Source organism: Phyllobates terribilis, unplaced genomic scaffold, assembly GCF_046119375.1.
Source record: "Phyllobates terribilis strain yellow unplaced genomic scaffold, ASM4611937v1 Scaffold_60__1_contigs__length_8166268, whole genome shotgun sequence".
In the NCBI taxonomy this organism is placed as follows: Eukaryota; Metazoa; Chordata; class Amphibia; order Anura; family Dendrobatidae; genus Phyllobates; species Phyllobates terribilis.
The window spans coordinates 7,263,159-7,290,700 of record NW_027362820.1 but is presented as its reverse complement, the minus strand read 5'-3'; the positions used below and the strand labels follow the sequence as shown (position 1 = coordinate 7,290,700).

General features: G+C 47.1%; 1 protein-coding gene across 1 annotated transcript; it reads left to right on the top strand.

Moving 5' to 3' along the window:
* Positions 1–15,185: 15,185 nt before the first annotated feature.
* LOC141192352 (uncharacterized) lies at positions 15,186–26,425 on the top strand. The gene is made up of 5 exons (XM_073661869.1): positions 15,186–15,324; positions 15,407–15,530; positions 15,614–15,711; positions 15,909–15,999; positions 23,725–26,425. The coding sequence occupies exons 2-5, from the start codon at positions 15,497–15,499 to the stop codon at positions 24,747–24,749; spliced, it is 1,248 nt and encodes a 415-aa protein (XP_073517970.1). The 5' UTR covers positions 15,186–15,324; positions 15,407–15,496; the 3' UTR covers positions 24,750–26,425.
* The last annotated feature ends 1,117 nt before the right edge of the window (positions 26,426–27,542 follow it).

Here is a 27,542-nt window from a genome sequence, read left to right as displayed (position 1 = left end):
CTAACCTTCTGAGACAATTTATCAATGCGGTGTGTGAATTGTGACATTAAGCTTTGCTACATCTATACATAGTGAAGTTCAGGATCAAAATGCTGCAGGTCCCATCTCTTCTACAGAACAATCCCATGGAAATAAAGCTGATCATTTTATCAGATGGGATCATTAGAACTTACCTGGTTGGATCCTTTGTTTCTGGTGGTTTCTTTCCCAGGTCGTCATTAAGACCCTTTACAATAAGCTCCAAAAACTCATCGGACTTTCTGAATCTTTCAAGCGTTTTCTCCATCACAGAAAGGACAGAAAGGAGGCGCTTATCCTGGCAGAAGAGAATCACAGATATATTGTTCTACATCTTCCAGATGTTTGGATTTATTTACAGACTAAGGATTAATCTCGCATGAAGAATGATAATATTATAAGAGATCACAATTTTTGGGTAAAATTATTCAGTTTTAAAAAAATATATATAAAGCAATTACATTATTCTGACAAGAGCAATTTTTTGTTTTTTTCCTCCCTTTTTCCCAAAAAATATAACTTTGTTTTTTCATTAACAGACGGAGGGCTTGTGTTTTGTGGGACTAGTTGTTGTTTGGAATGACAACATTCAATTTACCACATAAAGTATTGAAAAATGGGAAAAAATCAAAGTAAGGTTATTATTTTTGTTTCTTTGGGGTTTTTTATGAACATTTAAAAAAAAAAATGTGGTTTGTGAGACCATTTTCATCTTGCGAAGACCTAATTTTATAGAATGATCCCATTGATGGAGTTGTCGGCTTCTTCTTGTGGAGAGATCAGTAGTTACAAGTTTCTGATGGCATTTTTGGGAGGGAAGTAGAGTGACCCCAAAAACCACAACCACAACCATGGCACTTTACTGTCCTTTACAGCATTGACCCGACGTGTAATAGATTTATATATAATGAAAGATTGTACTTATGTCAATGCAGCAGAAACAAATATTGTTTTACGCTTTTCCTTTTTTATAGTTGGCCAGAAAACCGCAGAACCTTCAGCAGAAAATGACAGGAATGAGAACATCTGCCCGGCTTGTACCGGATCCGGGGGTGTTACGTACAAGGCGAAGCTCCCAGAATAAGGATTTGCTTCATTTTGGTGCAGAGTTTCTAGTAGTTTCTGGTTACTACTGTTACAGGCAGATGCCGTCTGCATAATACAGCCAGCACCGCCTCAACCCCCTCCATGCATGTGGACCCCGGCACAAACACTCAGGTACATCCTTTTATACTAAGACATTAATAATTCTACAATTATCACACACAACTTATATACAGAAACCTCCCAACCGTCCCCGATCCAATGGGACTGTCCGGCTGTCGCTGGAGGTCGGGGCTATGTCCTGATGAGCTGTGTTCTGTCAGGACAGTCCGTGTAGTACAAAAATGTCTCATGCCGTGCTGCTGTGATCGCTCCTGGAGAGGGGCAGCATCCGCTCCGCACGCCTCGTACACGCCTGGCTCCGCTCCGTACACCTCGTACACACGCAGCTCCGCTCCGTACGCCTCGTACACACATGGCTCCGCTCCGCACGCCTCGTACACGCCCGGCTCCGCTCCGTACGCCTCGTACACGCCCGGCTCCGCTCCGCACGCCTCGTACACGCCCGGCTCCGCACGCCTCGTACACACGCGGGTCTGCTCCGTACACCTCGTACACACGCGGCTCTGCTCCGTACACCTCGTACACACGCGGCTCTGCTCCGTACACACGCGGCTCCGCTCCTTACACCTCGTACACACGCGGCTCTGCTCCGTACACCTCGTACACACGCGGCTCCGCTCCGTACGCCTCGTACACACGCGGCTCCGCTCCGTACGCCTCGTACACACGCGGCTCCGCTCCGTACGCCTCGTACACACGCGGCTCCGCTCCGTACGCCTCGTACACACGCGGCTCCGCTCCGTACGCCTCGTACACACGCGGCTCCGCTCCGTACGCCTCGTACACACGCGGCTCCGCTCCGTACGCCTCGTACACACGCGGCTCCGCTCCGTACGCCTCGTACACACGCGGCTCCGCTCCGTACGCCTCGTACACACGCGGCTCCGCTCCGTACGCCTCGTACACACGCGGCTCCGCTCCGTACACCTCGTACACACGCGGCTCCGCTCCGTACCCCTCGTACACACGCGGCTCCGCTCCGTACACCTCGTACACGCGCGGCTCCGCTCCGTACGCCTCGTACACACACGGATCCGTTCCGCACGCCTCGTACACACGCGGCTCTGCTCCGTACACCTCGTACACACACGGCTCCGCTCCGTACACCTCGTACACACACGGCTCTGCTCCGTACACCTCGTACACACGGCTCTGCTCCGTACACCTCGTACACACGCAGCTCTGCTCCATACACCTCGTACACACGCGGCTCCGCTCCGTACACCTCGTACACACGCGGCTCTGCTCCGTACACCTCGTACACACGCGGCTCTGCTCCGTACACCTTGTACACACACGGCTCTGCTCCGTACACCTCGTACACACGCGGCTCCGCTCCGTACGCCTCGTACACACGCGGCTCTGCTACATCCACACTGTAAACCCCTCCTGACCCCACACATAAACTTCAGCTCATCCAGCACCATGACAACCAGCACAGCAGAGTCCTGCATCCACTGAGGCCCCTGATCATGTGACCCCTGACTCCTCCCCTCCTGTGACCTCATCACAGCTCCTGTGCACACAGAGCAGCCATATATGTGGTGGCGGCTCTGCAGGTGGAGGTATGTGGAGACCCCATTACTGGGCGCAGGGGGCATTAACCCCTTCAGCACAGAGACTCTTTTGGGGTCTTGTGTTGCCCCTTTATAAGAATCATAAGGTTTTTGTTCTGTTTCCTGTAGTAGATACATACGACCCAACTATGGAGACAGGAAGGGAGGAAACGTATTGTTCTCATAGTACAGGACCCCTTTACTGGCCCCACAGTGTAATGCCCCCATTATGCCCCTTATGCAGGATGTATGATGCCCCCACACAGTGTAATGCCCCATTATGCCCCTTATGCAGGATGTATGATGCCCCACACAGTGTAATGCTCCCATTATGCCCCTTATGCAGGATGTATGATGCCCCCATACAGTGTAATGCCCCCATTATGCCCCTTATGCAGGATGTATGATACCCCCACACAGTGTAATGCCCCCATTATGCCCCTTATGCAGGATGTATGATGCCCCCCCACAGTGTAATGCCCCCATTATGCCCCTTATGCAGTATGTATGATGCCCCCACACAGTGTAATGCCCCCATTATGCCCCTTATGCAGTATGTATGATGCCCCCACACAGTGTAATGCCCCTTATGCAGTATGTATGATGCCCCCACACAGTGTAATGCCCCCATTATGCCCCTTAGGCAGTATGTATGATGCCCCCCACACAGTGTAATGCCCCCATTATGCCCCTTATGCAGGATGTATGATGCCCCCCCCGCACAGTGTAATGCCCCCATTATGCCCCTTATACAGGATGTATGATGCCCCCCACACAGTGTAATGCCCCCATTATGCCCCTTATACAGGATGTATGATGCCCCCACACAGTGTAATGCCCCCATTATGCCCCTTATGCAGTATGTATGATGCCCCCACACAGTATAATGTTCCCATAGTAGCGTCTGAGGTCCTGCACTTGGAATAATCCCTCTGGAGTTGGTTTTCCCTTTGCCTGCTCCCCTACATGTAGACCCTCGAGCATGTATACAGGCATGTAGGGGAGCAGCCGGCCTTACTAGATATCGAGGCTTTGTACAGTATTATACCGCATGAGGATGATATCAGAGGAGTAAGACATTTCTTGAAATCGAGATCAGTAGAGTGTAGCAGACATAATGACTTCATGAAGGATCTTCTAAAATTCGCTATTACTCTTTTTGACAGGAAGTACTTCCTCCAGCTCATGAGTACTGCGATGGGGAGCCGCTGTGCCCCCTCATATGCTAACTTATCCCTGGACTGGTGGGAGGAATCCACAATATTCGGGGATGATGATAAGTGATGACATCCATATACTGGGGTATGGTACAAATATATTGACTACATTTTTATCATCTGGTCAGGGACGAGTGAACAATCTTTTGAATTTGTCAGGGAACTCAACATCAATAGAGTGGGGTTGAGATTTATATCAGAGTTTAATTATTACCAGTTGCCTTTCCTGGATGTACTAATCAAGAAGGATTACAATGGGACCCTAGGGACACTCATCTACCATCAACCTTCAAGCACTAATAAACTATTGGAGTGGGATAGCCACCACCCCATCCCCATAAAAAGAGGAATACCCAAGGGCCAGTTTTTACGGTTGGGTACTGCTCTAATGTCACAGATTTTAATATAAAGGCAATAGACCTGAACATCAGATTCAGGGAAAAAGGGTACACCTGTTACATTTTGGATTCTGCATCATCGTTTGCAGAAAAATGGGAGAGACAGACACTTCTCCTTACCTAACCAAGAGACCAAGAAAAAGATTGGACAACACGAGTAAGAAAAACTTACGACAATCAGAGTGACTGTATCTTTCATATCCTCAGAAACGAACACTGGGATATACTTGTGGCTGAACCGGACCTGAGGGGTGCTGTAGGATCTACTCCCATGATAACTTTCAGAAAGGGTCGGTCAGTTAGGGACCATTTAGTGTATAGTTTCTGTCAGGAAAATATTGAGAAAGTATTAACAATTTCTCTCTATCCCTGAAACCCCTCTTCATCCCTCCCTTATCCACCATTTGTCACCAGAGGAGAGCTGACACTCCACGCAGCTGTTGGTATGCAAATACAAGTACAAGAAGCTCAGTAGACTATTCTACTTAACATACGAATGCATCTCCTCTTGGCACAGACCTGGCATAGATTGACACCTTCCAGCATAGGAGCCGAGATGGAAGGAAAGAGGAAATGGCTCGTTTAGGCTCAAAAGGGGTTTAACAAAGACTGCAGGATCTTCGGAGTCAAAACGAAATATGGAATAACTAAAGTTTCATAATTCTGATAATGATGGGACCCATATTTTTAGTGACAGAGTCAGCTAGGGAACGATATGGATATTTTCCTGTCTCTGTAAGCCCCTTGGGGGGCTGTGGCGCAAAAGTCCCAAAATAACAGATCGCAGCTATACCGTGTGAGGTCTCTGGAGAAAGGTAAAATCATAACGGAAAAAATTGTATCACTTTCAGGTCTCTATGATCAACCGACGATAAGTTATCACAAAAATCAGATATCTAATAAAGATATGAAGGCTGGAGATCAGCCCCCGTGATGTCATCCAAGGGATGTGTGGGCAGGTCTTTCCCTTCAGCAGCATAAAATAATCTGCTGAGGTTAGAGTAGTATTCATTGCGGGAGTATATATTTATTATAGCAACAGATTCTGCTGAGTGTCTCCCCTCCACCTATATTGAATCATCTCAGTGATCGATATAGTAAGTCTTCTTTAATCCTGTTTATTTTGTGTAACTGCTTATGTATTGTATTGTCCCCTTTTGTAAAATCTTGTATATTTTTCATAACACTGCCTCCCTTTTGGTTTAAATATAAAATGTAATAGTGCTGTTTCTTTTGTGCTGTAATTGTTCCCTCCCATGAAGCCATACGCTACCAGAACGCAGGCTTCCCCCCAGGCCTGTATTATATTTCAAATCTGGAGGGTGGTGGCAGCGAATAATATTAATTGGGCTATTGTGAAGCTGACAGTGACCGTACAGGGGCATATACACATATTCCATGCGCTGGAATCCGGAGATGTGATGCCATACGCTCACTGGTCGCTTGCCGATACCTATGTAGTCCCCACTCCCTGACGAAATCCGGACAGAGTGACGGCAACGGTGAGATATTGTGTGATCTCCCCGGTGTCGTCGCTGCTGAACCCTGACAAATTGGTGGCAAGCGGTGGGATATTACAGAACATCAGTGGTTGGATTGAGCAATCATTCCTGTCACTGAAAACTTACACGGTTCTTGCGAGAATACTGTGCAGATTTTTAAGAAATAAGAGTCAGTGTTTTAATATTTTTTTATTTGGGACATTACTGTACGTATAGCAGTTGCATCCCCTCCCCTTCTCTTGTTTTTCTGTCCTATCTTTTATTTGTCAATGAAGGCTACACGTGAAGAGCCCTGGTATCACCAGCAGTCAAAGGAGACTCTCACTGCTCTCTGTGAGCTGAGACAGATTGACCCCACAGGCAAAACCAGGCACCAAATGATTGCTGAACTGTTGCAAGGTGCTGCAGAGCTCGGATGATGGGGTGGCCAGCCAAGACCCGGATAGTGCTGCTGCAGGGTTCCCACCTGTGATTGCCAGCCAGACCCGCAGTCAGGGTAGTGTGGACCCCCACCTGCAGATGGCCTTGGAGCTGCTCACCGCAGACAATCGTGATGGACAACTGCAGCTGGTCCTGAAATTCCAGGAGCGAGCAGAGCAACGAGCTGAAGCTGACCGAGAGGCTGCTGAGCTACAGGCTGAGGCTGAGAGAGCTGAGCGACAGGCCCAAGCTGATCGAGACGCTGCTGAGCAACAGGCTGAGGCTGAGAGAGCTGAGCAACAGGCCCAAGCTGACCGAGAGGCTGCTGAGCAACAGGCCCAAGCTGACCGAGAGGCTGCTGAGCGACAGGCCCAAGCTGATCGAGAAGCTGTTGAGCGAAAGTGGCAAGATGAGCAGCGCTACCAGCTGGAGTTAGCCCGAATCCAGCTGCCGAAATCCACCGCATCGGGCAATGAGACCGGCAACACCAACTGCTTTAAACCCCGTCCGGAGCATTTTCCTGTAATGGAAAAGGACGGGGACTTGAACACATTTCTCTGAGGATTTGAAAAAGCCTGCAGACAGTACCAGCTGCCTGAAGCCCAGTGAGCCAGGTATTTAACCCCAGGGCGCCAAGGAAAAGCTCTGGAGGTGTTTGCTTCTCTAATTCGAAAACAAGATGGAGACTATGAGGCCGTCAAGCAGGCTGGGATAAAAAAGTACCAGCTGACTCCGAAGGTTTACTGGAAAAAGTTCAGAGCCCTCCAGCGTGGACCACATGACAGCTACAGTGACGTGGTGGATGGGCTCAGGACCAACTTTGAGCAGTGGGTCCAAGGACTGTCAGTTACCACCTTCGAGGACCTGAAGGATCTGATGACGAACGACCAGTTTGTTCGTCTTTGCCCAGTGCAAATTCGACAGTTTGTGCTTGACCGGGAGCCAAAGGAGGCTGCCAAAGCCGCCCAGATTGCAGATGCCTATAAGGCCAACCGCACACCAGAGGTGCGGAAGTCAGCCGCCGCCAGCTGGAAAGGGGGTAAGCCCACAACCACCCCCAGTGTTCCAGCCAGCTGGCCCTCAGCGGGTTCTGCCCCATCTTCCAGCACCTGGCCTGCATTTGACTCCCATAAGTGTTATGTTTGTGACCAAACGGGTCACACAAGCCTTGTCTGCCTGGAGAGGCAGAAGATGAGCACCACACCTGAGGCCCCAGGACCTACTGCAGCCATTCTTTTTGTGGGTGGGGCGGTTGGCAGGGCCCGGGAAAACTTACAACCTGTTACTGTGGACAACACCGTTACTGTTGACCTTAAAAACACTGGCGCAGAATGTACCATCATCCACCCTTAGTTCGTGTTACCAGAGGAACTCATTGCTGGGAAGACCCTGACTGTCACCGGGTTTGGGGGTGTTTGCCGATAGCCCGAGTTTTTCTGGACTTGGGTGCGGGGAGGGGGTTAAGGGAAGTGGGGGTGTTGGAGATTCTCCCCACTAATGTGCTATTGGGAACTGATCTGGGACGGTTGATTGCCCGATACATCCCTGACCACCCTCCCAGATCTGATATGTCATGTAATGCCACTGTCAATAATGTCAATTGACGGTAATGACAATAATGTCAATTTCATGCATAATAAAAATGTATGTTGTGTTAATGGGAATTCAGCCACCTCACCCTGCTTGGTGATGCTGCTGAGGATCCCCTAAAGCGAGCCAGCATAAGTGCTATGGGCAAGGGGAGCAGGCACGGACACACCAGGAAGCAGGTTGTCCCGTGCGGGTGACCAGTGTCCCTCCAGATAGTGACATGGTCAATGGTAGCTGTCCCATGACTAGCACAGCTCCCGAGGTGATGAGCAGGGATGGGGAGAAACATGAGGATCATAGGGAAAGTGGTTCCGTGCCGGTGACCAGTGTCACGATGGACTGTGACATGGCCGGTCGTAGCTGCCCCTAGTGAGCATGGCTCCCAAGGTAAAAATGATGGCAGGAAGGGTAGGCCCCACAACTGGGCAAGGTAAAAGAAAGGTGTGTCCCCCTGTCTGTCAGGAGTATGGGAGGAAGGTACCCATAGCCTGTTAGAGGTGTGGGGAAAATGTACCCCAAACCGGTCAGGGTGATCGGAAAGCTGGATCTCCATTCGGTCAGAGTGGAGGGCAAGTTGGGTCAACGGCATTTGGGCAGTATACGCCTTGGTTGGGACACCCCATTAGCGAGACGCATGTACAGTATACATTGAGATCAAACCGGAGACATCTCCTTTTGTATCATTGAGATGGTTAAACCCAATGTGAGAGGAGGTGATCACAATAGATGTACCCTCAAAAAAGAAAGTCAGTGGATTTCCAAACTGGATTCACTGGCCCCTAAGGGACACAATGAGCAAATTTCCTATGCCTATTTTGAGTGAATACAGCCCCATTCTGGATTACATTTTTGGATTGTATACTCTACCCATTGCTACTCAGTGCCCTGTGAATGAGGTTCACATATTGTTGTACTTCATCGAGATATCTGAGCTTCTATATCAGAATTATTTCTTATCAATTATTCCACTTATACTATTTTGTAATTAACAAGTGTGGTGATTCTTGTGTATCTCTAATTGTGCAATAGAGGTCAAATTTGACCATTTAGGAATATACTGTGGGCCATCATCCCATATCTTATGAAGTGATAAAGTATATCTACATGCTTATTGCATGATGGGATGCACAATACTTGTTTTTAGTCTCCCATGACGCTGATCTCAGAGACAGAAAAATCCTATGTTGGTGGAATGCAATCCAAAACCATTATGCGCTCCGGCGTGGAACTCATGCTTCCGGACATGCGCATTCGCAGATAGGAGACCGTGATGCACTCCGGCATGGAACGCACATGTCCGGGCACGTTTGAGCTTTCTGCCCGCCCGTTGTTTTATGCTGAATTGTGGGGAATACTTGAGAATTTATTTTTGTTCCATCTGTCTTTAGTTGATCCCACTGATGCATCAGATAAGTCCTCAGAGAATTTTAATTAGAGGAACCCATGGACACATTAGGATTTGTGAAGCTGACCTCCGCTCTTCTCTATTTCCTTTGAATTTATTGTGTGACCTGTATTTCAGAACAGTAGCTCTTGGTTTGTTTCATTTCCATGTGTAAATTGAATTTGACTCGTAGTCTTTGATATTTCTTTCAAACTTAGTTTTTTCGATGTCTGAGATCCATCCTCCAGACTTTGTAAATTCTTTTACATATTTTGTTTGAGTTTTGTATCCAAAAAGGCTTCTACACTGGGCGGAAAACTTTCACCGAGTTTTTTTAAGAAACAAATACCAAACGCAATGTGACTTGGTTATCCTTGGTTAGGGTGTTTTTTTAATTTAGATTGTGAGCCCCAATGAGGACAGCGATGATAATGTATGTAAAGCGCTGCGGAAAATGTTGGCACTATATAAAAATAAAGAATATATCTATAATATAATCGTACAAGCGTCCCTCTGTCTGAATCCTCTATAGACTGCGCAAGCGCGACACGCCTGCACAGTCTGGCTCCAGACAGAAGAACGCATGGAGCCATTACAGGTAAGAGGAGTGTGTAGGCACTGAACGCATACCGCAATCTCCGGCGTCATACTTGCATACTTACCTGACCGGGAGGAGCGTTGCCACAGCGCCTCTCTTCTCACCGGAGACCGGGGCAGGAGTGAAGGCGTCGGAATCGGCACATGTGCATAGCGCTATCAGGTGCCATTTTACTGAAGACACATTCGCAGTGTGTCTTCAGCAAAATGGCCCCGGACAGCGCGGTATGGGCACGTTTTTTACTCCGGCGCCACACTCCTCACCCGGCCTCCGGCAGAACAGAGCACCACAGCTCTGGAGCATAGGGAAGAAAGGTGAGTTTGTGTTTTTTTTTTTTTTGTATGTGTGCAGCGTGAAAGGGATGAGGGAGCCACACATACCAGGATTGGGGGGTGAGGAGGCCACGCATACCAGGATTGGGGGGGCGAGGGGGCCACGCATACCAGGATTGGGGGGTGAGGAGGCCACGCATACCAGGATTGGGGGGCGAGGGGGCCACGCATACCAGGATTGGCGGGTGAGGGGGCCACGCATACCAGGTTTGGGAGGTGAGGGGGCCACGCATACCAGGTTTGGGAGGTGAGGGGACCACGCATACCAGGATTGGGAGGTGAGGGGACCACGCATACCAGGATTGGGAGGTGAGGGGACCACGCATACCAGGATTGGGAGGTGAGGGGACCACGCATACCAGGATTGGAAGGTGAGGGGACCACGCATACCAGGATTGGGGATGAGGGGTGCCATGCATACCAGGATTGGGGATGAGGGGTGCCATGCATACCAGGATTGGGGATGAGGGGTGCCATGCATACCAGGATTGGGGATGAGGGGTGCCATGCATACCAGGATGAGGGATGGGGTGCCATGCATACCAGGTTTGGGGATGAGGAAGCCATGCATACCAGGATGAGAGATTGGGTGCCATACATACCAGGATTGGGATGAGGGGTGCCATGTATACCAGATTTGGAATGAGGGGTGCTATGCATACCAGGATTGGGATGAGGGGTGCCATGCATACCAGGATTGGGGGTGAGGGGGTGCCATGCATACCAGGATTGGGGGTGAGGGGTGCCATGTATACCCGGATTGGGAGTGAGGGGTGCCATGCATAGCCAGATTGGAGGTGAGGGGTGCCATGCACCAGGATTGGGGGTGAGGAGTCCCATGCATACCCGGATTGGGAGTGAGGGGTGCCATGCATAGCCAGATTGGGGGTGAGGGGTGCCATGCACCAGGATTGGGGGTGAGGGGTGCCATGCACCAGGATTGGGGGTGAGGGGTGCCATGCATACCAGGATAGGGATGAGGGTAGCACAAATACCAGGATGGGGGCAGCAGAAATACCAGGATGGGGGGCAGCACCATACCAGCATGGGAGACCATATACCAATAAAAATGCTCGCCACCCAGGCATAGAACGGGCTCAATGGCTAGTGTATATATATATATATATATAAATGTGGACATACACCCTGTAAAGCATGCGACTATGTTAATAAAACCGACACATTTGAAGAAAACCTAACGGGACAGCAATTTGCAATACACAATTTCATCAATTGTGACACTATAGGGGTCATCTGTTTAATAGAGTGTATAGAGAGTTATCCGCAATATGTGGGATGGACGTCAGATCTGCTATAAACATGTATTAGAAGACATTTATCTGACGCAATCAATCCCACAGCATTAAACGTGTCTGTGGTTTCGAGATGCTTTTCACAAAAACATAAAGGGGATATCAGATCCTTCAGATATTAGGAATAGAAAAGGCTTATAAACCATTAAGAGGTGGAGATATGAAAAGAAAAATCTTAAATAGAAAGTCATATTGGATATTTAGATTACACACTAGAGCCCACAGGGAATGAACATCAGACAGGATTAATATTACAGTGCAATTAATTGTATTTGTTTTTGATTTCCAGTTATTTTATTGAATGTCTCATGCATGAGTTGTATTTGTGTATTCTCTTTTACTTCCATACAATACAGGGTTAAATTGTCTGAGAAGAGCTCAGTAATCAATGGACACCCAGGAAAGGGAAGGATATAAAAGTATCACAGAGACTCGCATGTTGTAAATCAGGAATAAGCATTGGTTTGGTCGGCACTTGGTGGTATGCCATCACAACAGTTTTTATGAATTCACAATAAATGTGAGGTTTTAACAATATAGACCATGCTGGAGAATCCTTCTCTCCTCCTTTCTCTACTTGAACCTTGAAATGTCCCTGACCAGGGCGGCTCCATGCGGTGATCTTCAGACAAGGTGCATTGAATAAACAGTGAGCTGACCTCCCTCTCCATTTTCCCTATAGTGATGAATATTTATTTTTGCTAAAACTGTGATATTTTCACTTTAAAACTTTTTAAACCTTTTTTTTATAAACGTTTTTAAACAACTCTCCTTAGTGCGATCGTACAACACAGAAGCCTCTGATCGCTCCGGTGATGCACTGTACTACTGTAGTGCGGTGTATTATCACTGCCTGTGCAATAGTGACGTCCCCATACACATGAGATAAGTGTTGGCTGATCGGTCATTTGGCAGACAGCTATCTCTCCAGACACCTCCATACACACAAATATTCCAGCTTTCCTGTGGTCTGTATGAGAGAGTCACCTCCAGACTCCTCTAGTGGAGGATTATCTACAGGAAGAACAAACGGATTAGCCTCTGAAATTCAGGATCATAGATCCTTCTCTGCCCTGACATCATCTGTCGGAAGGCCCCCAAATACATTATATAGTTGACCAAACCCCTCGAAATCAGTGCTATCATGCAGCTTTAGTCTAATGTGTCTGGGGGCATTAAAAGGTAATTTATTGAATGCTGCCTTTGGCCCGTCCTAATAGACTTTCGTACATTGCAGGACCAGACACCATTATTAGACATTAGTATTGTAGGAACTAGGCAGCCCCATCCTATTGAGCACTTGGGGGAGGAGGGGCAATCAGTCGAACTCTGTTAAACCTTCTTAGATGCCATGTTTGCTTTTTGCAGGAGCAAGTGGTTAAACTGCCAGGGATTTTATTGCAGCTGCAATTGTGCCAGCCTTGCAGTGTACATTTATGTTCTGGTGCCCAAAAGAATTTGTATGAGAACAAAAACGAATGTTTAAAAGTGGCAATGTGTCTTCTGCTTTTTGCATGTTTTTTTTTTTTACAAGCATTGTTGGTGGCAATTTTCTTTTGAAACATTTTAATATCTGTTTTTTTTCTGGGTTTTTTCTTGTAATATAGGAAAGCCTAAGGCCAGAAGTAAACCCCATAATACACTGTACATGGAGCCTTTGGTATCAAATAATTTCTGTCCGCGGTGTTTGTGCAAGCAAAACAGCTTTTTTAAAAGCCTCAAACTTATGTGTGTGAATCAGACATGAGATCTGACTTGCTAAAAGATTACAGTCTGGGGAAGACAGGAAACATTCATATAGACGGCCGGTGGAGATGTAGTCAGTGACGGACTCTGGCCAAATATGGTTTTAGAGCCGTAGTAGAAGATGTTGCCTCATCATGAAGTAGTTGTTTCTCATGTCACTTGTAATGAATATCTCCTGCACTATTGCGAATGCCAATTCCAGTGTCGGAAAATGAGACGAGAATTAGCTTTATGGAAGGTGAGTGTCAGGAACTCACAAAGAGACGACACCGGGAAGATCACACAATCTCTCACCATTGCCGTCACTCTGTCGGGATATGTGTATACGCCCCCGTACGGTCACTGTCAGCTTCACCATAACCCAATTATTATTATTCGCTGCCACCACCGTCCAGATTTGAAATATAATACAGGCCTGGTTTGACACCTGCGTTCTGGTAGCGTTTATGGCTTCGGGGGAGGGAACGATTACAGAGCAAGAGAAACAGGACTATTACATTTTATATTTAATCCAAAATGAAGGCAGTGTTATGAAAAATATACTAGGATTTTACAAAGGGGACAATACAGTACAGAATATACAGGTACACAATATAAACAGGATTAAAGAAGACTTGCTTAATAAACATATCGCAGAGACAATTCCGTTTAGCCGGAGGGGGGCGCCCCACTTATTGATTTGACTGTTATCGAACAAGATCTGTTTATTATCGTCTCCATACCCCCCTGGCAATGAATACTCATCCATCCTCCGTGGATTATTTTATGCTTAAGGGGAGACATGCCCACACAGCTTCTAGGATGACATTACGTGGGCTGGTCTCCAGCCTCCATATTTTTATTAGGATATCTGGCTTTTGCGATAACTTATTGTTGGTTGATCGCAGAAGCCCGGAAGTAATACCATTTTTTCAGTTATGAATTTACCTTCCTTTAGAGACCACATATGACATAGTTGCAGTCTGTTATTTTGTTACTTTTGCACCTCGGAGTGGCTCACAACTACGAAAAAATAAGCATATTGTTCCTTGGCTGACCTTGCCACTAAAAATATGGGTCCCATTATTAGCGGAGTTATGGAACTTCCAATATTTCTTATTTCGTATCAGCTCCGGACATCCTGGAGTTTGTGTTAAACCCCTTTGAAGCCTAAATGAGTTTTCCTTCAATCTCTGCCCCTGCTGGAAGGTGTCAATCTATCCCAGGTCTGTGCTAAGAGGAGATGCATTTGTATGTTAAGTGGGTCAGTAGCACCTTTTGTGCTTCATTTGTCTACAAGTGACTTCTGCTGTGTGTGTGTTAAATTGCATGGAAACAGTTGGTCCAAATGGTGGATAAGGGAGGGGTGAGAGGGAAGAGGGGTTTGGGAGAAATTGTTAATATTTTCTCAATATTTCCCTGACAGTGAGTCTATGAGAAACGTATTCAGCTGCAGACTCCGAGGAAGAAATTGCTTGTTATCTGTGGCCTAAAATATATAGGTTTTATTAGTAGATGTAAAGACAAAAACTAAACACTGTAAAATAATAAATCTCCTCATATGTTTCCCCTTATTATCTCCAGTAATTGTATTATTACACAGGATTTTTATAATGTTACATCGGCTCATCTTCTTCTCATTCAGCTCTCTACAATATTGGATCCTCGCAGTGAAGATCTTCTATATAAGAGAATTTTCCTGATTTACCCATCAAAGATAGTTATGGACAGAGACAAGATGGCTGAGAGGTTATTACACCTCACCCTAGAGATCCTCTTCCGGCTTACTGGAGAGGTGAGAGATTCTGATGACGTCACATTACATCATTCTTATCTATGGGAATAACAGATGGACAGAACTGGAGAGGTGAGGACTCTGGAAATGTCTGGAGTGAGATTTATTAATGTGTCTCTCCATAACCAGGATTACCGAGTAGTGAAGAAGACCTCTAGTGAGCGCTGTCAGGTCCATGTGTCTGAGGGATGGGGAAGAACCCTGAGCCCAATCACAGGGCCTCCACCTCATCCCCTGATACACGAGAACATCAATGACCAGAAGATCCTAGAACTCACCTACAAGATGATTGAGCTGCTGACTGGAGAGGTGACACTGCTGGGAATGCTGGGACTTTATACAGTAATGCTATGAAGGGATCGAGGGATGACTGTATCATTGTATGTGTCAGGTTCCTATAAGGTGTCAGGATGTCACTGTCTATTTCTCCATGGAAGAGTGGGAGTATTTAGAAGGACACAAAGGTCTGTACTAGGATGTCATGATGGAGGTTCCCCAGCCCCTCACATCTCCAGGTAATAGACAGGACTAAATACACACGGCCTATAATTATCTGTATGTAAAGAATGAATTCAGTCCCTGTATGTGTTTCCTCCAGATCTATCCAGTAAGAGGACAACACCAGAGAGATGTCCCCGTCGTCTTCTTCTACAGGACTGTAAACAAGAAGACCCCAATGTTCCTCAGGATCATCAGGTAGATGGAGAGAAGGTGTCATGAGATCTCCCCTATGATGTGTAGACGGCTGTGAAGGTCTTGTATTCAGCCTTGTTTTATCCACCAGTATTATATGTTTTATACTTGTGTAATGAGAACGGTGGAGATGGCAGGATTAGAGCTGATCATAGATGTGACTTCTCATCTGTTTGTGACTTTTACAATATTTGTTTCAGGGTGAAGATCTGACCCATATTAATACTACAGAGACATATGTGAGGGGTGATGAGCGGTGTAAAGAGGAGATTCCTACATATGACTACCCAGGTGAGTAGTGACCACTAAATGCAGAGAAGTCACAGATTCTTCTCAGTCACCGGCTGTGGCTGCTTTATCAGTGGTATAGTCCGGCCGTATCACAATCGTGTGATCACCATTTTGCCGCTGGAGCATAACATTCTCCTCCATCCGAAAATGTTCAATTTACTTTGGGAAATTGTGAAAGCCCTTTTCTATAGAATTTACAACCTGGAGGATCCACCTACCCCCTGGGATTAGTAGACGCTGACCGTTACCTGCTCAGATCTGTAAACTACAAAGCCAAATGACAGCGTACGCAGAATGTGCTGACAAGTGAGAAAATCACTTGAATAAAAATACTATGATGGGCCTGTAAGAGAAAGCGGAGGGTAATGATGCTGTTGGCTTCCTAGAACCCTGATATCTTATTGGATGAATCTACCTTCTCTCCCTTCTGTGCTGCTGAATGTGCTCATATGGTCCCTACAAGACCAGGTCCAGTCTTTCTGGCCAAACTTCACTTTTATGATCGACAACATTAAATGTGCAGTGAGGGCCAAGTGTGAATTTCTGTACAATAACAACAGAGTTTCCTTTTATACTTTTCAATTTCTTTTCAAACCAACTAACTTCAAACAGGATTGTGATAAACTATACAGAAAACATTACACCTGTGCCATGATATATCTCTAAGCTGTGCGTGGCTGATGGCTGTAATATACATTTATTCACGCCTGCAGGAGGTGTGTTGGCATGGCTCCAGCCCTGGTTTAGATTGCCAAGAGCCACCGAGCCCCATACTCTAATTACCCCAGAGAGGTTTCACCACTAGTTACTCATTACTTACTGATGGAGACTGTTGAGTTTGATAATTTCAGTAGATGTGTTATTGTCTATAGTCACAGTTTTTGACTTCAGTAATCCTCTGATTTAACCCCTTCCCGCAGCCAGTTTTGTGTTCTTATCAGGCCCCATTTTTTAAATCTGACGTGTGTCACTTTTTGTGGTGATAACTTTGGAATTCTTCACAAAGGATAATAGGAAACAAATGGACCTTACAAATTATTTTCCAACTTCTCTTGAATCTGACAATCCCCTATATACAGTTGTACACTATTATCTGGGCACATGGCAGGTTAAGAAGGGAAGGAGCGCCATTTAGCTATTAGGAATGCAGATTTTGCTGGAATAGTGTGCAGATACAATGTATTGGGGACACTGGTCATGGTTACCTGGAAGATCAAAAAATGGCCACCACGAATAGGCTTGGCACTATCTACCCCATTTACAGATTTCACAAATTACTTTGCTCATCACCGTTTAACCCACTGTTTCCCAAACCCCATCCTCACGGCCCCCCACAGGTCATGTTTTCAGGATCTCCTTAGTATTACACAGGTGATTGAAGTATCATCAAGGCATCAGGAATTCTCTCACCTGTGCAATACCAAGGAGATCCTGAAAACATGACCTGTGGGGGGACGTGAGGATGGGGTTTGGGAAACACTGGTTTAACCCCTCTACATGGATCTGGACTTACACAGAGACCCCTAGGCTTGGGCCATGGTATTATCTGCTGTTCTGTGGAGTGAGATGGGAAGAAGAATAGTCAGGTAGCCGGGTCAGAACCAAGAGGATAGAGAAAATACAAAATCAGAAGACACGAGTAGTCCGTAAACGGGCCGAGGTCAAAACAGAAACAAATACACAAGCCGGGAGCTGAGTACAGAGGACTGAACCAGAGGAGAACAAGGCTGTATCTGGCAGCTTCCGGCAATATGCTTCCAGCTTTAGTAGGGTGCGGTGCTCTCCAATTAGCTGAAATAGGGAGCAAATTACTCCAGCTGGACAGCACACACACCCATACTGCCAGACTGGATGGTACTATTGGTCCCAGCAAACCCTAATCTTAGTGGCTGCGCAGAGCCTGTGTCTCGCAGAGCTTCTGGTTCTGACGTCTCCTCCATCACCAGTGCCGCCTTCAGCATGAATAAGGCTGCGCCTCGTGACAAAAGCAGACGTCACACAAGTCGAAGCAGGAGGAGAAGTAGACGTCCCAGACGAGATGGGAAACGCCTTTTGCAGAAGCCCTAATATCACAAAATGTCAGAAAACCAGAGCAGTAGAAATCCCAATAAAGTGACTCCATTTTGGAAATTATAACCCTCAGTGAAATAATCTATAGGAGTAGTGACTATTTTGACTCCACAGGCACTTTCCAGAAATTAGCATACAGTGGATGTTGGAGAGTGAAAATTGCAAATATACCATTTTATTACCCAACACATTGTGCCCAGATTGTGCTCCAGGAGACACACACCGTAAATTAAGTGGGTTCTTCTCATTATAGTAATGCCAAATACATGGAGGCTAAATGTGGTTTGGGCACACTGCAAGGCTCTGAACGAGGGGGCGATCTGACTTTGGGAGAGCGGATATTGCTGGATTGGTTTATGGAAGCCATGTTGCTTTTCAAGAGCCTTTGAGCCACTAATAATGTGGAAACCTCTGGTTTTCCATTAACAGATGATGGACCTGAGTGGGGACTTGTTTTTTGTGAGATGAGTAGAAGTTTTTATTGGTATTATTTTCCCCTACATAATATTGTTTGGTGGCTTTTTATTCCATATTTGGGAGGCAGAATGAACAAACAGTTGAACACTATGCTTTATTGGTTCATCCTATGAGGTTTTCTATTAGACTGTGAACTGTCATTGTCCTGGTGAATAATTCAATTTTTTTTTATATAACTTGCTGTAACATACCTGGCGGCGTCCTTGCATGGTGGTCCATCTCCCACTGTGCAAGAGGGCGCACTTGATCTCCTGTCCAGAATGTCTCTCTGGCTTCCCTCCATGCTGTCTGTTTGTGTCTGTTTCTGCTGCTTAAGGGCGGCGCCCGATCACTTCCTGCCTTTTGTACCTGCTGTGGGTCACACCCCTTGTGCGTCCTCAGCCTATTGCTGTCTGTCACTTGGTATATAGCTCAGCAGCTCCCTTCTATCCCTGCCTGAGCATAGTGTTTCCTTCAGTGTGTGCTTGCACTCTGAAGGTGCCAGGTCCCGTTCTTTGTTTCCTTGTCTGCCTTTCCTGGAGGCTGTATTTCCAGGCCTGTCTGAACTGAGTCCTGTATGTCTTCTGCTTTGCGGTATCAGCTCCCGTGTCTGAACTGAGTCCTGTATGTCTCCTGCTTTGCGGTATCAGCTCCCGTGTCTGAACTGAGTCCTGTATGTCTCCTGCTTTTCGGTATTAGTTCCCGTGTCTGAACTTAGTCCTTTCTGTGTTCTCTTGTCTGTCCTGTCTGAACACGCTCCTAGCCTGTTCCTCCTGCCTTCTAGGGGCCGATTACCTAGACCCGTTCCTGTATCTTGTCTGACCTGTCTGAACACGCTCCTAGCCTGTTCCTCTCGCCTTCTAGTGGCCGATTTCCTTGACCCGCTCCTGCGTCTGGTCTGTCCTGTCTGAACACGCTCCTTGCCTGTTCGTTCCGCCTCTCTGGGGGCCGTATTCCCAGACCCGCTCCTGTATCCCTCTGCAGTGTCGGTCTCCTCCGTACACTCAGTTCCAGTCTGAACTCTCTCCTGTCCTTTACCTGTTTTGCCTCTATGTCCGTTCCCTTCCTTTTTCTGCAGAGTCTGAACTCGTACCTAACTCCTGCTTGTTGTCTCTGCAAGTACTGTGTGAGTATCTGGCTCTGTCTTTCCCTTCCTGTCTGTTCCGTGTGAACAGAGCCCTGTCCTCCCTGCTCAGCCTTGTCTGCACTCTAGCTGTGCTTGCCTGTAACCCTCTGCCTGTATTGTTCCTGATTCCCGGTGTGTACTGGGTCCTATCCCATCTGTGTTCCTACCTGCTAGTGCCTCCCTGTCTGCACTCTAGCTGTGCTTGCCTTTACCCCCCTGCCTGCATACCCGCCTGCCTGCATACCAGTCGTGCCTGCCTATACCCTCCAGTCTGTGTGCCAGCCTACCAGCCTGTTCCTGTATTCCCCTGTGTGGGTCAACAGCCGTGTCCGGGGTCTGACCTGGAGTAGCACCTGGTCCCTCTGCTCGGTTCCTCCTTGGTGCACTGGCGTCGTATGCCGTCGTGCGACCCTGGTCGGATCGGGTGAATACCTAGTCACGCCCCTCCAGGCATTCACTCTCCGGCACGGTCCAGTGGAATCACTACCAATCACACGCACACGCCGCTTAGCCCGGGCGTGTGCATAACAGCATGCTCAGGCCATGGTTCCCGTTGAGCCCCACGGCCTTCGCTCTTTGAGAAGTTTTTCCAGCGAATACATGCATTAAAATAAAATAAATAATTTTTTTTCCCCCTTTAGCTGAGTTCCAGGCGAATTACGCACCCGTCCAGATGGATCTATCAGCCCTCGTTCCTGCGGATCCGCCACGTTACTATGGGGATCCAAGACAGTGTCGTGCATTTGTGGAGCAATGCATGCTACACTTTAAGGCCTACCCTCTCTATTTTCCTTCCGATTGGGCTAAAGTGGCCTTTATGATTGACTACCTAGCGGGTGATGCCTTGAAATGGGTCACCCCCCTATGGGAAGCATGGGATCCTGTCATCCTTGACCTGCAGGCCTTCCTGGTGGCCTTTCGTATGGTCTTCGTGGACCCTAACTCTGAAGCCCCTGCTGAAGCTTCACTTCCCAATATCCCGGAGCAGCCCCGACGGGTAATGTGTGTGGGTAGCGCAATAGTCCTCCAGCCCAATGAGACTACTGCCCACCCAGAATCCTCACAGGGTGACTACGCTTTCCGGAATACTTCTCTCAACCTCAAGAGGCAGTCCAGACGTGCTAGACTTAGAGGCAAGCCGTCACGCCAGGGTCTGTCCTCCCTGAGACCTCCTGACCCCAACCTTGAAGTCCCTACTGAAGCTTCATCTCCCTGTATCCCGGAGAAACCCCAATGGGTAATGTGCGTGGGTAGTGCACCAGTTCTCCTGGCCGAAGAGACTTCTGCCCATCCAGACTCCACACAGGAGAACTTCCTGCACCCGGCATCAGATGCTTCTTTCTCTTTAACCGGTGTGCATGTCCAAGGATGCTCCAAAGCTGTGGTTACCTCAGAGTCTGTGCACCTCTACTACCTGGCGGAGGATCCCCTGTTGCCTCCTGAACCCTCCGGGATACCACTCGATGACAAATGGAGAGAGACTTCTCTACACCCGGTACTCAATACTTTGTCCGCTTCGTCCTGTGAGCCTGACAATGGGTACCCCAAAGTGGTAGTTACCTCCGAGTCTCTACACCCCTCCGACCAGGCGGAGGATCTCCAGTTGTCTCCTGAACCCTTCGGGGTGCTACCTGGTAGCGAAAGGACAGAGACTCTCCTATACTCTGTACCTGATACCTCGCTCGCTTCGTCCAGTGAGTCCAACTTAGTGTACTCCGAAGCAGAGGTTACTCCTGAGTCTCTACACCCCTCCGACCAGGCGGAGGACCTCCAGTTGTGTTCAGAATCCTTCGGGGTGCCACCTGGTGGTGAATGGACAGAGACTTTCCTATATCCTGGATCTGATACCTCGCTTGCTTCGTCCAGTGAGTCCGACCTAGTGTACTCTGAAGCAGAGGTTACCCGTGAGTCTCTACACCCCTCTGACCAGGCGGAGGACCGCCAGCTGTCTCCAGAACCCTTCGGGGTGCCACCTGGTGGTGAATGGACAGAGACTTTCCTATACTCGGTACCCGATACCTCGCCTGCTTCCTCCAGTGAGTCCGACCTAGTGTACTCTGAAGCAGAGGTTACCCGTGAGTCTCTACACCCCTCTGACCAGGCGGAGGACCGCCAGCTGTCTCCAGAACCCTTCGGGGTGCCACCTGGTGGTGAATGGACAGAGACTTTCCTATACTCGGTACCCGATACCTCGCCTGCTTCCTCCAGTGAGTCCGACCTAGTGTACTCTGAAGCAGTTGTTTTCTCTGAGCCTCTGCACTCTTCTGACCCGGCGGAGGACCTCCAGTTGTTTCCTGAATCCTCCGGGATACCACCAGATAACAAAGAGACAGTGACTTTTCCTCATTATGTACCTGATAACCCGTCTATTTCTTCCTGTGAGCTTGACAAGATGTACCTCGAAGCAGAGATTACCCTTAAGTCTCTGTCCCCCTCCAACCCAGTGAACGACTGGCCCTCGAATTCCCTGCGGAAGATTCTGGCAGGCCTGAAGAAGAGGGGGCGTAAGGGGGGAGGTACTGTAACATACCTGGCGGCGTCCTTGCATGGTGGTCCATCTCCCACTGTGCAAGAGGGCGCACTTGATCTCCTGTCCAGAATGTCTCTCTGGCTTCCCTCCATGCTGTCTGTTTGTGTCTGTTTCTGCTGCTTAAGGGCGGCGCCCGATCACTTCCTGCCTTTTGTACCTGCTGTGGGTCACACCCCTTGTGCGTCCTCAGCCTATTGCTGTCTGTCACTTGGTATATAGCTCAGCAGCTCCCTTCTATCCCTGCCTGAGCATAGTGTTTCCTTCAGTGTGTGCTTGCACTCTGAAGGTGCCAGGTCCCGTTCTTTGTTTCCTTGTCTGCCTTTCCTGGAGGCTGTATTTCCAGGCCTGTCTGAACTGAGTCCTGTATGTCTTCTGCTTTGCGGTATCAGCTCCCGTGTCTGAACTGAGTCCTGTATGTCTCCTGCTTTGCGGTATCAGCTCCCGTGTCTGAACTGAGTCCTGTATGTCTCCTGCTTTTCGGTATTAGTTCCCGTGTCTGAACTTAGTCCTTTCTGTGTTCTCTTGTCTGTCCTGTCTGAACACGCTCCTAGCCTGTTCCTCCTGCCTTCTAGGGGCCGATTACCTAGACCCGTTCCTGTATCTTGTCTGACCTGTCTGAACACGCTCCTAGCCTGTTCCTCTCGCCTTCTAGTGGCCGATTTCCTTGACCCGCTCCTGCGTCTGGTCTGTCCTGTCTGAACACGCTCCTTGCCTGTTCGTTCCGCCTCTCTGGGGGCCGTATTCCCAGACCCGCTCCTGTATCCCTCTGCAGTGTCGGTCTCCTTCGTACACTCAGTTCCAGTCTGAACTCTCTCCTGTCCTTTACCTGTTTTGCCTCTATGTCCGTTCCCTTCCTTTTTCTGCAGAGTCTGAACTCGTACCTAACTCCTGCTTGTTGTCTCTGCAAGTACTGTGTGAGTATCTGGCTCTGTCTTTCCCTTCCTGTCTGTTCCGTGTGAACAGAGCCCTGTCCTCCCTGCTCAGCCTTGTCTGCACTCTAGCTGTGCTTGCCTGTAACCCTCTGCCTGTATTGTTCCTGATTCCCGGTGTGTACTGGGTCCTATCCCGTCTGTGTTCCTACCTGCTAGTGCCTCCCTGTCTGCACTCTAGCTGTGCTTGCCTTTACCCCCCTGCCTGCATACCCGCCTGCCTGCATACCAGTCGTGCCTGCCTATACCCTCCAGTCTGTGTGCCAGCCTACCAGCCTGTTCCTGTATTCCCCTGTGTGGGTCAACAGCCGTGTCCGGGGTCTGACCTGGAGTAGCACCTGGTCCCTCTGCTCGGTTCCTCCTTGGTGCACTGGCGTCGTATGCCGTCGTGCGACCCTGGTCGGATCGGGTGAATACCTAGTCACGCCCCTCCAGGCATTCACTCTACGGCACGGTCCAGTGGAATCACTACCAATCACACGCACACGCCGCTAAGCCCGGGCGTGTGCATAACACTTGCCTTTTTTACAGACAGTATAGTATAAGTACAAATGTTAAAAAATATAAAATTCAAGGATTTTTTCTTAAAAAATAATTGGTTTTCTTCTTGGCAGATGACTGTACCAGGAGATCAGAGGAACAGCTGACATCTTCAATTTTTAAATCAGATAATTTTGAGATCTCACAGGATACAATTGAAGTGAATGCAATTACTGCAGATATACCATCATCCCTTCACAGCAAAGATCTGTCATCTGATCCTATGAAACAGATCCTGTCTTCTGATTCATTACCGACTGCTAAAGAAAATCATAGTCACAAAATAAGCATTAAAAAACGAACTGCTTCTAAAGCAAAGAAGCCATTTTCACGTTCAGAATATACAAATAGTTTTCCCCGCAAAAAGTCTTTTCTTAAACATCAAAAAATTCACACAGCAGAGACTAGATTTTCTTGTTCCAAGTGTGGGAGATGTTTTAATCAGAAATCAGATCTTGTTAGGCACCAGAGAATTCACACAGGGGAGAAGCCTTTTTCATGTTCAGAATGTGGAAAATGTTTTAACCAGAAACCAGATTTTGTTAAGCACCAGAGAACCCACACAGGGGAGAAGCCTTTTTCATGTTCAGTTTGTGGGAAATGTTTTGTACAGCAATCACAACTTAATACACATCAGAGAACCCACACAGGGGAGAAGCCATTTTCATGTTCAGATTGTGGGAAATGTTTTGTTCAGAAATCACAACTTAATATACATCAGAGAACTCACACAGGGGAGAAGCCATTTTCCTGTTCAGAATGTAGGAAATCTTTTACAAAGAAATCAGCTCTTATCGCACATCAGAGAACTCACACAGGCGAGAAGCCTTTTTCATGTTCAGAATGTGGGAAATGTTTTACAGAGAAATCAACTCTTATCGCACATCAGAGAACTCACACAGGAGAGAAGCCTTTTTCATGTTCAGAATGTGGGAAATGTTTTACAGTGAAATCAACTCTTATCAAACATCAGAGAACTCACACAGGGGAGAAGCCTTTTTCATGTTCAAAATGTGGGAAATGTTTTAACCAGAAAGCGTATCTTGATAGCCACCGGAGAACCCACATAGGGGAGAGTGCCACAACTACACCCAACTAGTCTCTGTACCGACTTAAAAAGGCACTAGCTGTACAACTAAAAATGCCACCACGGACCTAACTCCCTAATAGGCCGTTGAGTTTCTCGTACCTCCTGAGGAACCAGAGGGGAGGCCGCAACACACTGTCAACCAGGGGAAAGGAAAGTATGAAGTAAAATATGAAAACTCTGAATGAGAAACAAAAACACATTCATATAGGGCAAAGAAGGCAAGCTAAGGAGAACCAAAAATAAAAGGAACGAGTATAATCTCCCAGAAACCTAACATTGTTAGAATGAAAAGGTACTGGGAAGGAAAGCAAACTGACCGGGAGGATAGTTTCACCTTTGTGGTGAAACTTACAGCATTCATCCTCACCAACTGTAACTGTAAAACCCGTCCATTTATAATGACCACGGATAAGATAAAGATTCCCAACTCACATCAGGACCACAAGATCCCAGGTACTTTCAGCTGCATCACAACTAATGTAGTGTACTTCATTATATGTACCAAATGTCCAACTGGGGTTGGTATGTAGGGGAGACAAGGCAAAAACTTAGAACACTGATGAATTCTCATCGCCACACAATAAAAGAAAAAAGAATAGACCTACTTGTGGCCTAACATTCATGGACATGAAATTACTTGTATTAAAAGGTAACTTCAAATCTCAGAGAGACAAAGTTATGACAACCTTTGACACACTCAGAGCAGGAATGAATGTGTCTCATGGATTTATGTCTTTACATCAACTAAGGAATGTGCTCCTCAGACCGTTTGAGGGCATCACAATCATGTGCCAGACCTCAATCACAGGACAATAAAACTTTCATACTCCTGATCTTTGAACTTTTCCAATATTTACGGCCACAACTGCTTCTCCCTCTCCCATACTGATAGTTCTGCTTCATGTCACTTGTCTTATCTATTGCATTATTCCTGTGCCCTCTTGTGTATAAATATGTGACTCTTCAGATTTTGTGTTATACTATGCCTGATTAACCGACTTGAGTAGTCTCGAAAGCTTCAAATTTATTACCTTTTAATGGCTAACTGAAGATGGTATCAACCACTGATGACTCTCAAATTGTAATATTTTTCTCCAAACAGCAATTTTAAGATCTCTGCACAGGTGTTCAATGGGATTTAGATCCTGGCTCATTGAGGGTCAGAACTCTCCAGCGCTTTGTTTCCATCCATTTCTGGGTGCTTCTTGAAGTATGTTTGGGGTCATTGTCATGCTGGAAGACTGATGACCTAGGACGCAAACCCAGCTTTCTGACACTAGGCACTACATTGTGACCTCAAATCCTTTGCTAATCTTCAGATTTCATGATGCCCTGCACACAGTCAAGGCACCTATTGCCAGAGGCCGCAAACCAATCCCAAAACATCTTTGAACCTCCACCATATTTGACTATATAGGTTGTAAATGTATTATGTTGCGCACCATGGACAAAAGAACATCTGGATCTCTGAAGATGGACCTTGAAATTGTTGATGTTTTTCAACAATTTTGGTTCTTAATTCCTCAGACAGTTCTCTTCTTTTTCTGTTTTCTCCATGCTTAGTGTGGCGCACATATGCACACAATGCAAAGATTGAATCAACTTCTCCCTTTTTTATCTGGTTTTAGGTGTCATCTTCATATTGCCCATACCTCTTACTTGCCACAGTTGCATTTGAAGAAGCTTCACATGCTTGAAACTAAGTTGTTTACCCACAAGTTTGGCAATGAACCAACAATTGTGTCCAGCCTATTTTATGTGGTTTTGTGTGAAATTATGTTCAAGTTGCCTTTTTCTCTGTTTTCTTGTGTTGTTCCAATACACACAAAGGAAATAAACAAGTATAACAAAATGTGTAATTCCAATAATTTTCTGGGAGAATTACTTCATTTCTGGGACAATTTCAAGGGAGCCAACACTTTTGACCATGACTTGTTTTTGTTGCCTTTTTAATTTGTTGCAGCATATCATCCTCTATGTGTTCAGCTGTATTAGGGGGCTTGTGGCAAACTCCAATTAGCAGCTTTCCATTATTGCCATTTCCATGCACATTTACCCAGATTGACTCTCTACATCAGGGATATAAAACTCAAAACACGCAGAGGGCCAAAATGAAAAATGTAGACAAAGTCGTCGGACCACCAGTTTACAGTATAATGGGCCCTACATAGTCCTCCATACAGTATAATGGGCCCCACATAGTCCTCCATACAGTATAATAGGCCCCACATAGCTTTCCATACAGTATAAAGGGGCCCCACATAGCTTTCCATACAGTTTAATGGGCCCCACAAAGTCCTCCATGCAGAATAATTGCCCCACATAGGTGTGGTAGTTCTGGTGCCGCGGCTTTTCCCTCTCTGCTTTCGTTGGTAAAACACGCGGTGGATGCTGGGCTGTGACATGCGGTGAAATCCCGTCCACAGCCCATCAATCAAGGGGCAGTGTGTCACTTGCTCACGCCCGACTGCAGCCGGAACTTGACGTGACATCAGCGGATGTCGGAGCCGGCTGCAGCCAGGGTCACGTGATGCCTGGTGATAGCGCCGCCCACAGGCAATAAAGAACAAGCAATTTATTTACAAAAAGACTTGTTGCCACTATATAAATCCATAGTGGCAATGTTAACAGTAATGGACAACCTTTAATTAATAGGGAACAAAATCTCTCCTCCTCTGGCATGGAGGACTGTAATCTTGAAATATTCCCAAACACCGGATGAAAACTACCGCAGCTAAAAAAAAAGGCAAAGTCCCGATAGATAGCCTTAGAGGAATGTTTATTTAGAGCACACTCGGTAAG

Excerpts from the sequence above, each read along its gene's own strand:
- LOC141192352 (XM_073661869.1), top strand. The coding sequence starts at position 15,497 with ATGATGGAGGTTCCCCAGCCCCTCACATCTCCAG. Across the intron at positions 15,531-15,613 it reads CCAGCCCCTCACATCTCCAG|ATCTATCCAGTAAGAGGACA; the intron begins GTAATAGACAGG and ends TGTTTCCTCCAG. Across the intron at positions 15,712-15,908 it reads ATGTTCCTCAGGATCATCAG|GGTGAAGATCTGACCCATAT; the intron begins GTAGATGGAGAG and ends TATTTGTTTCAG.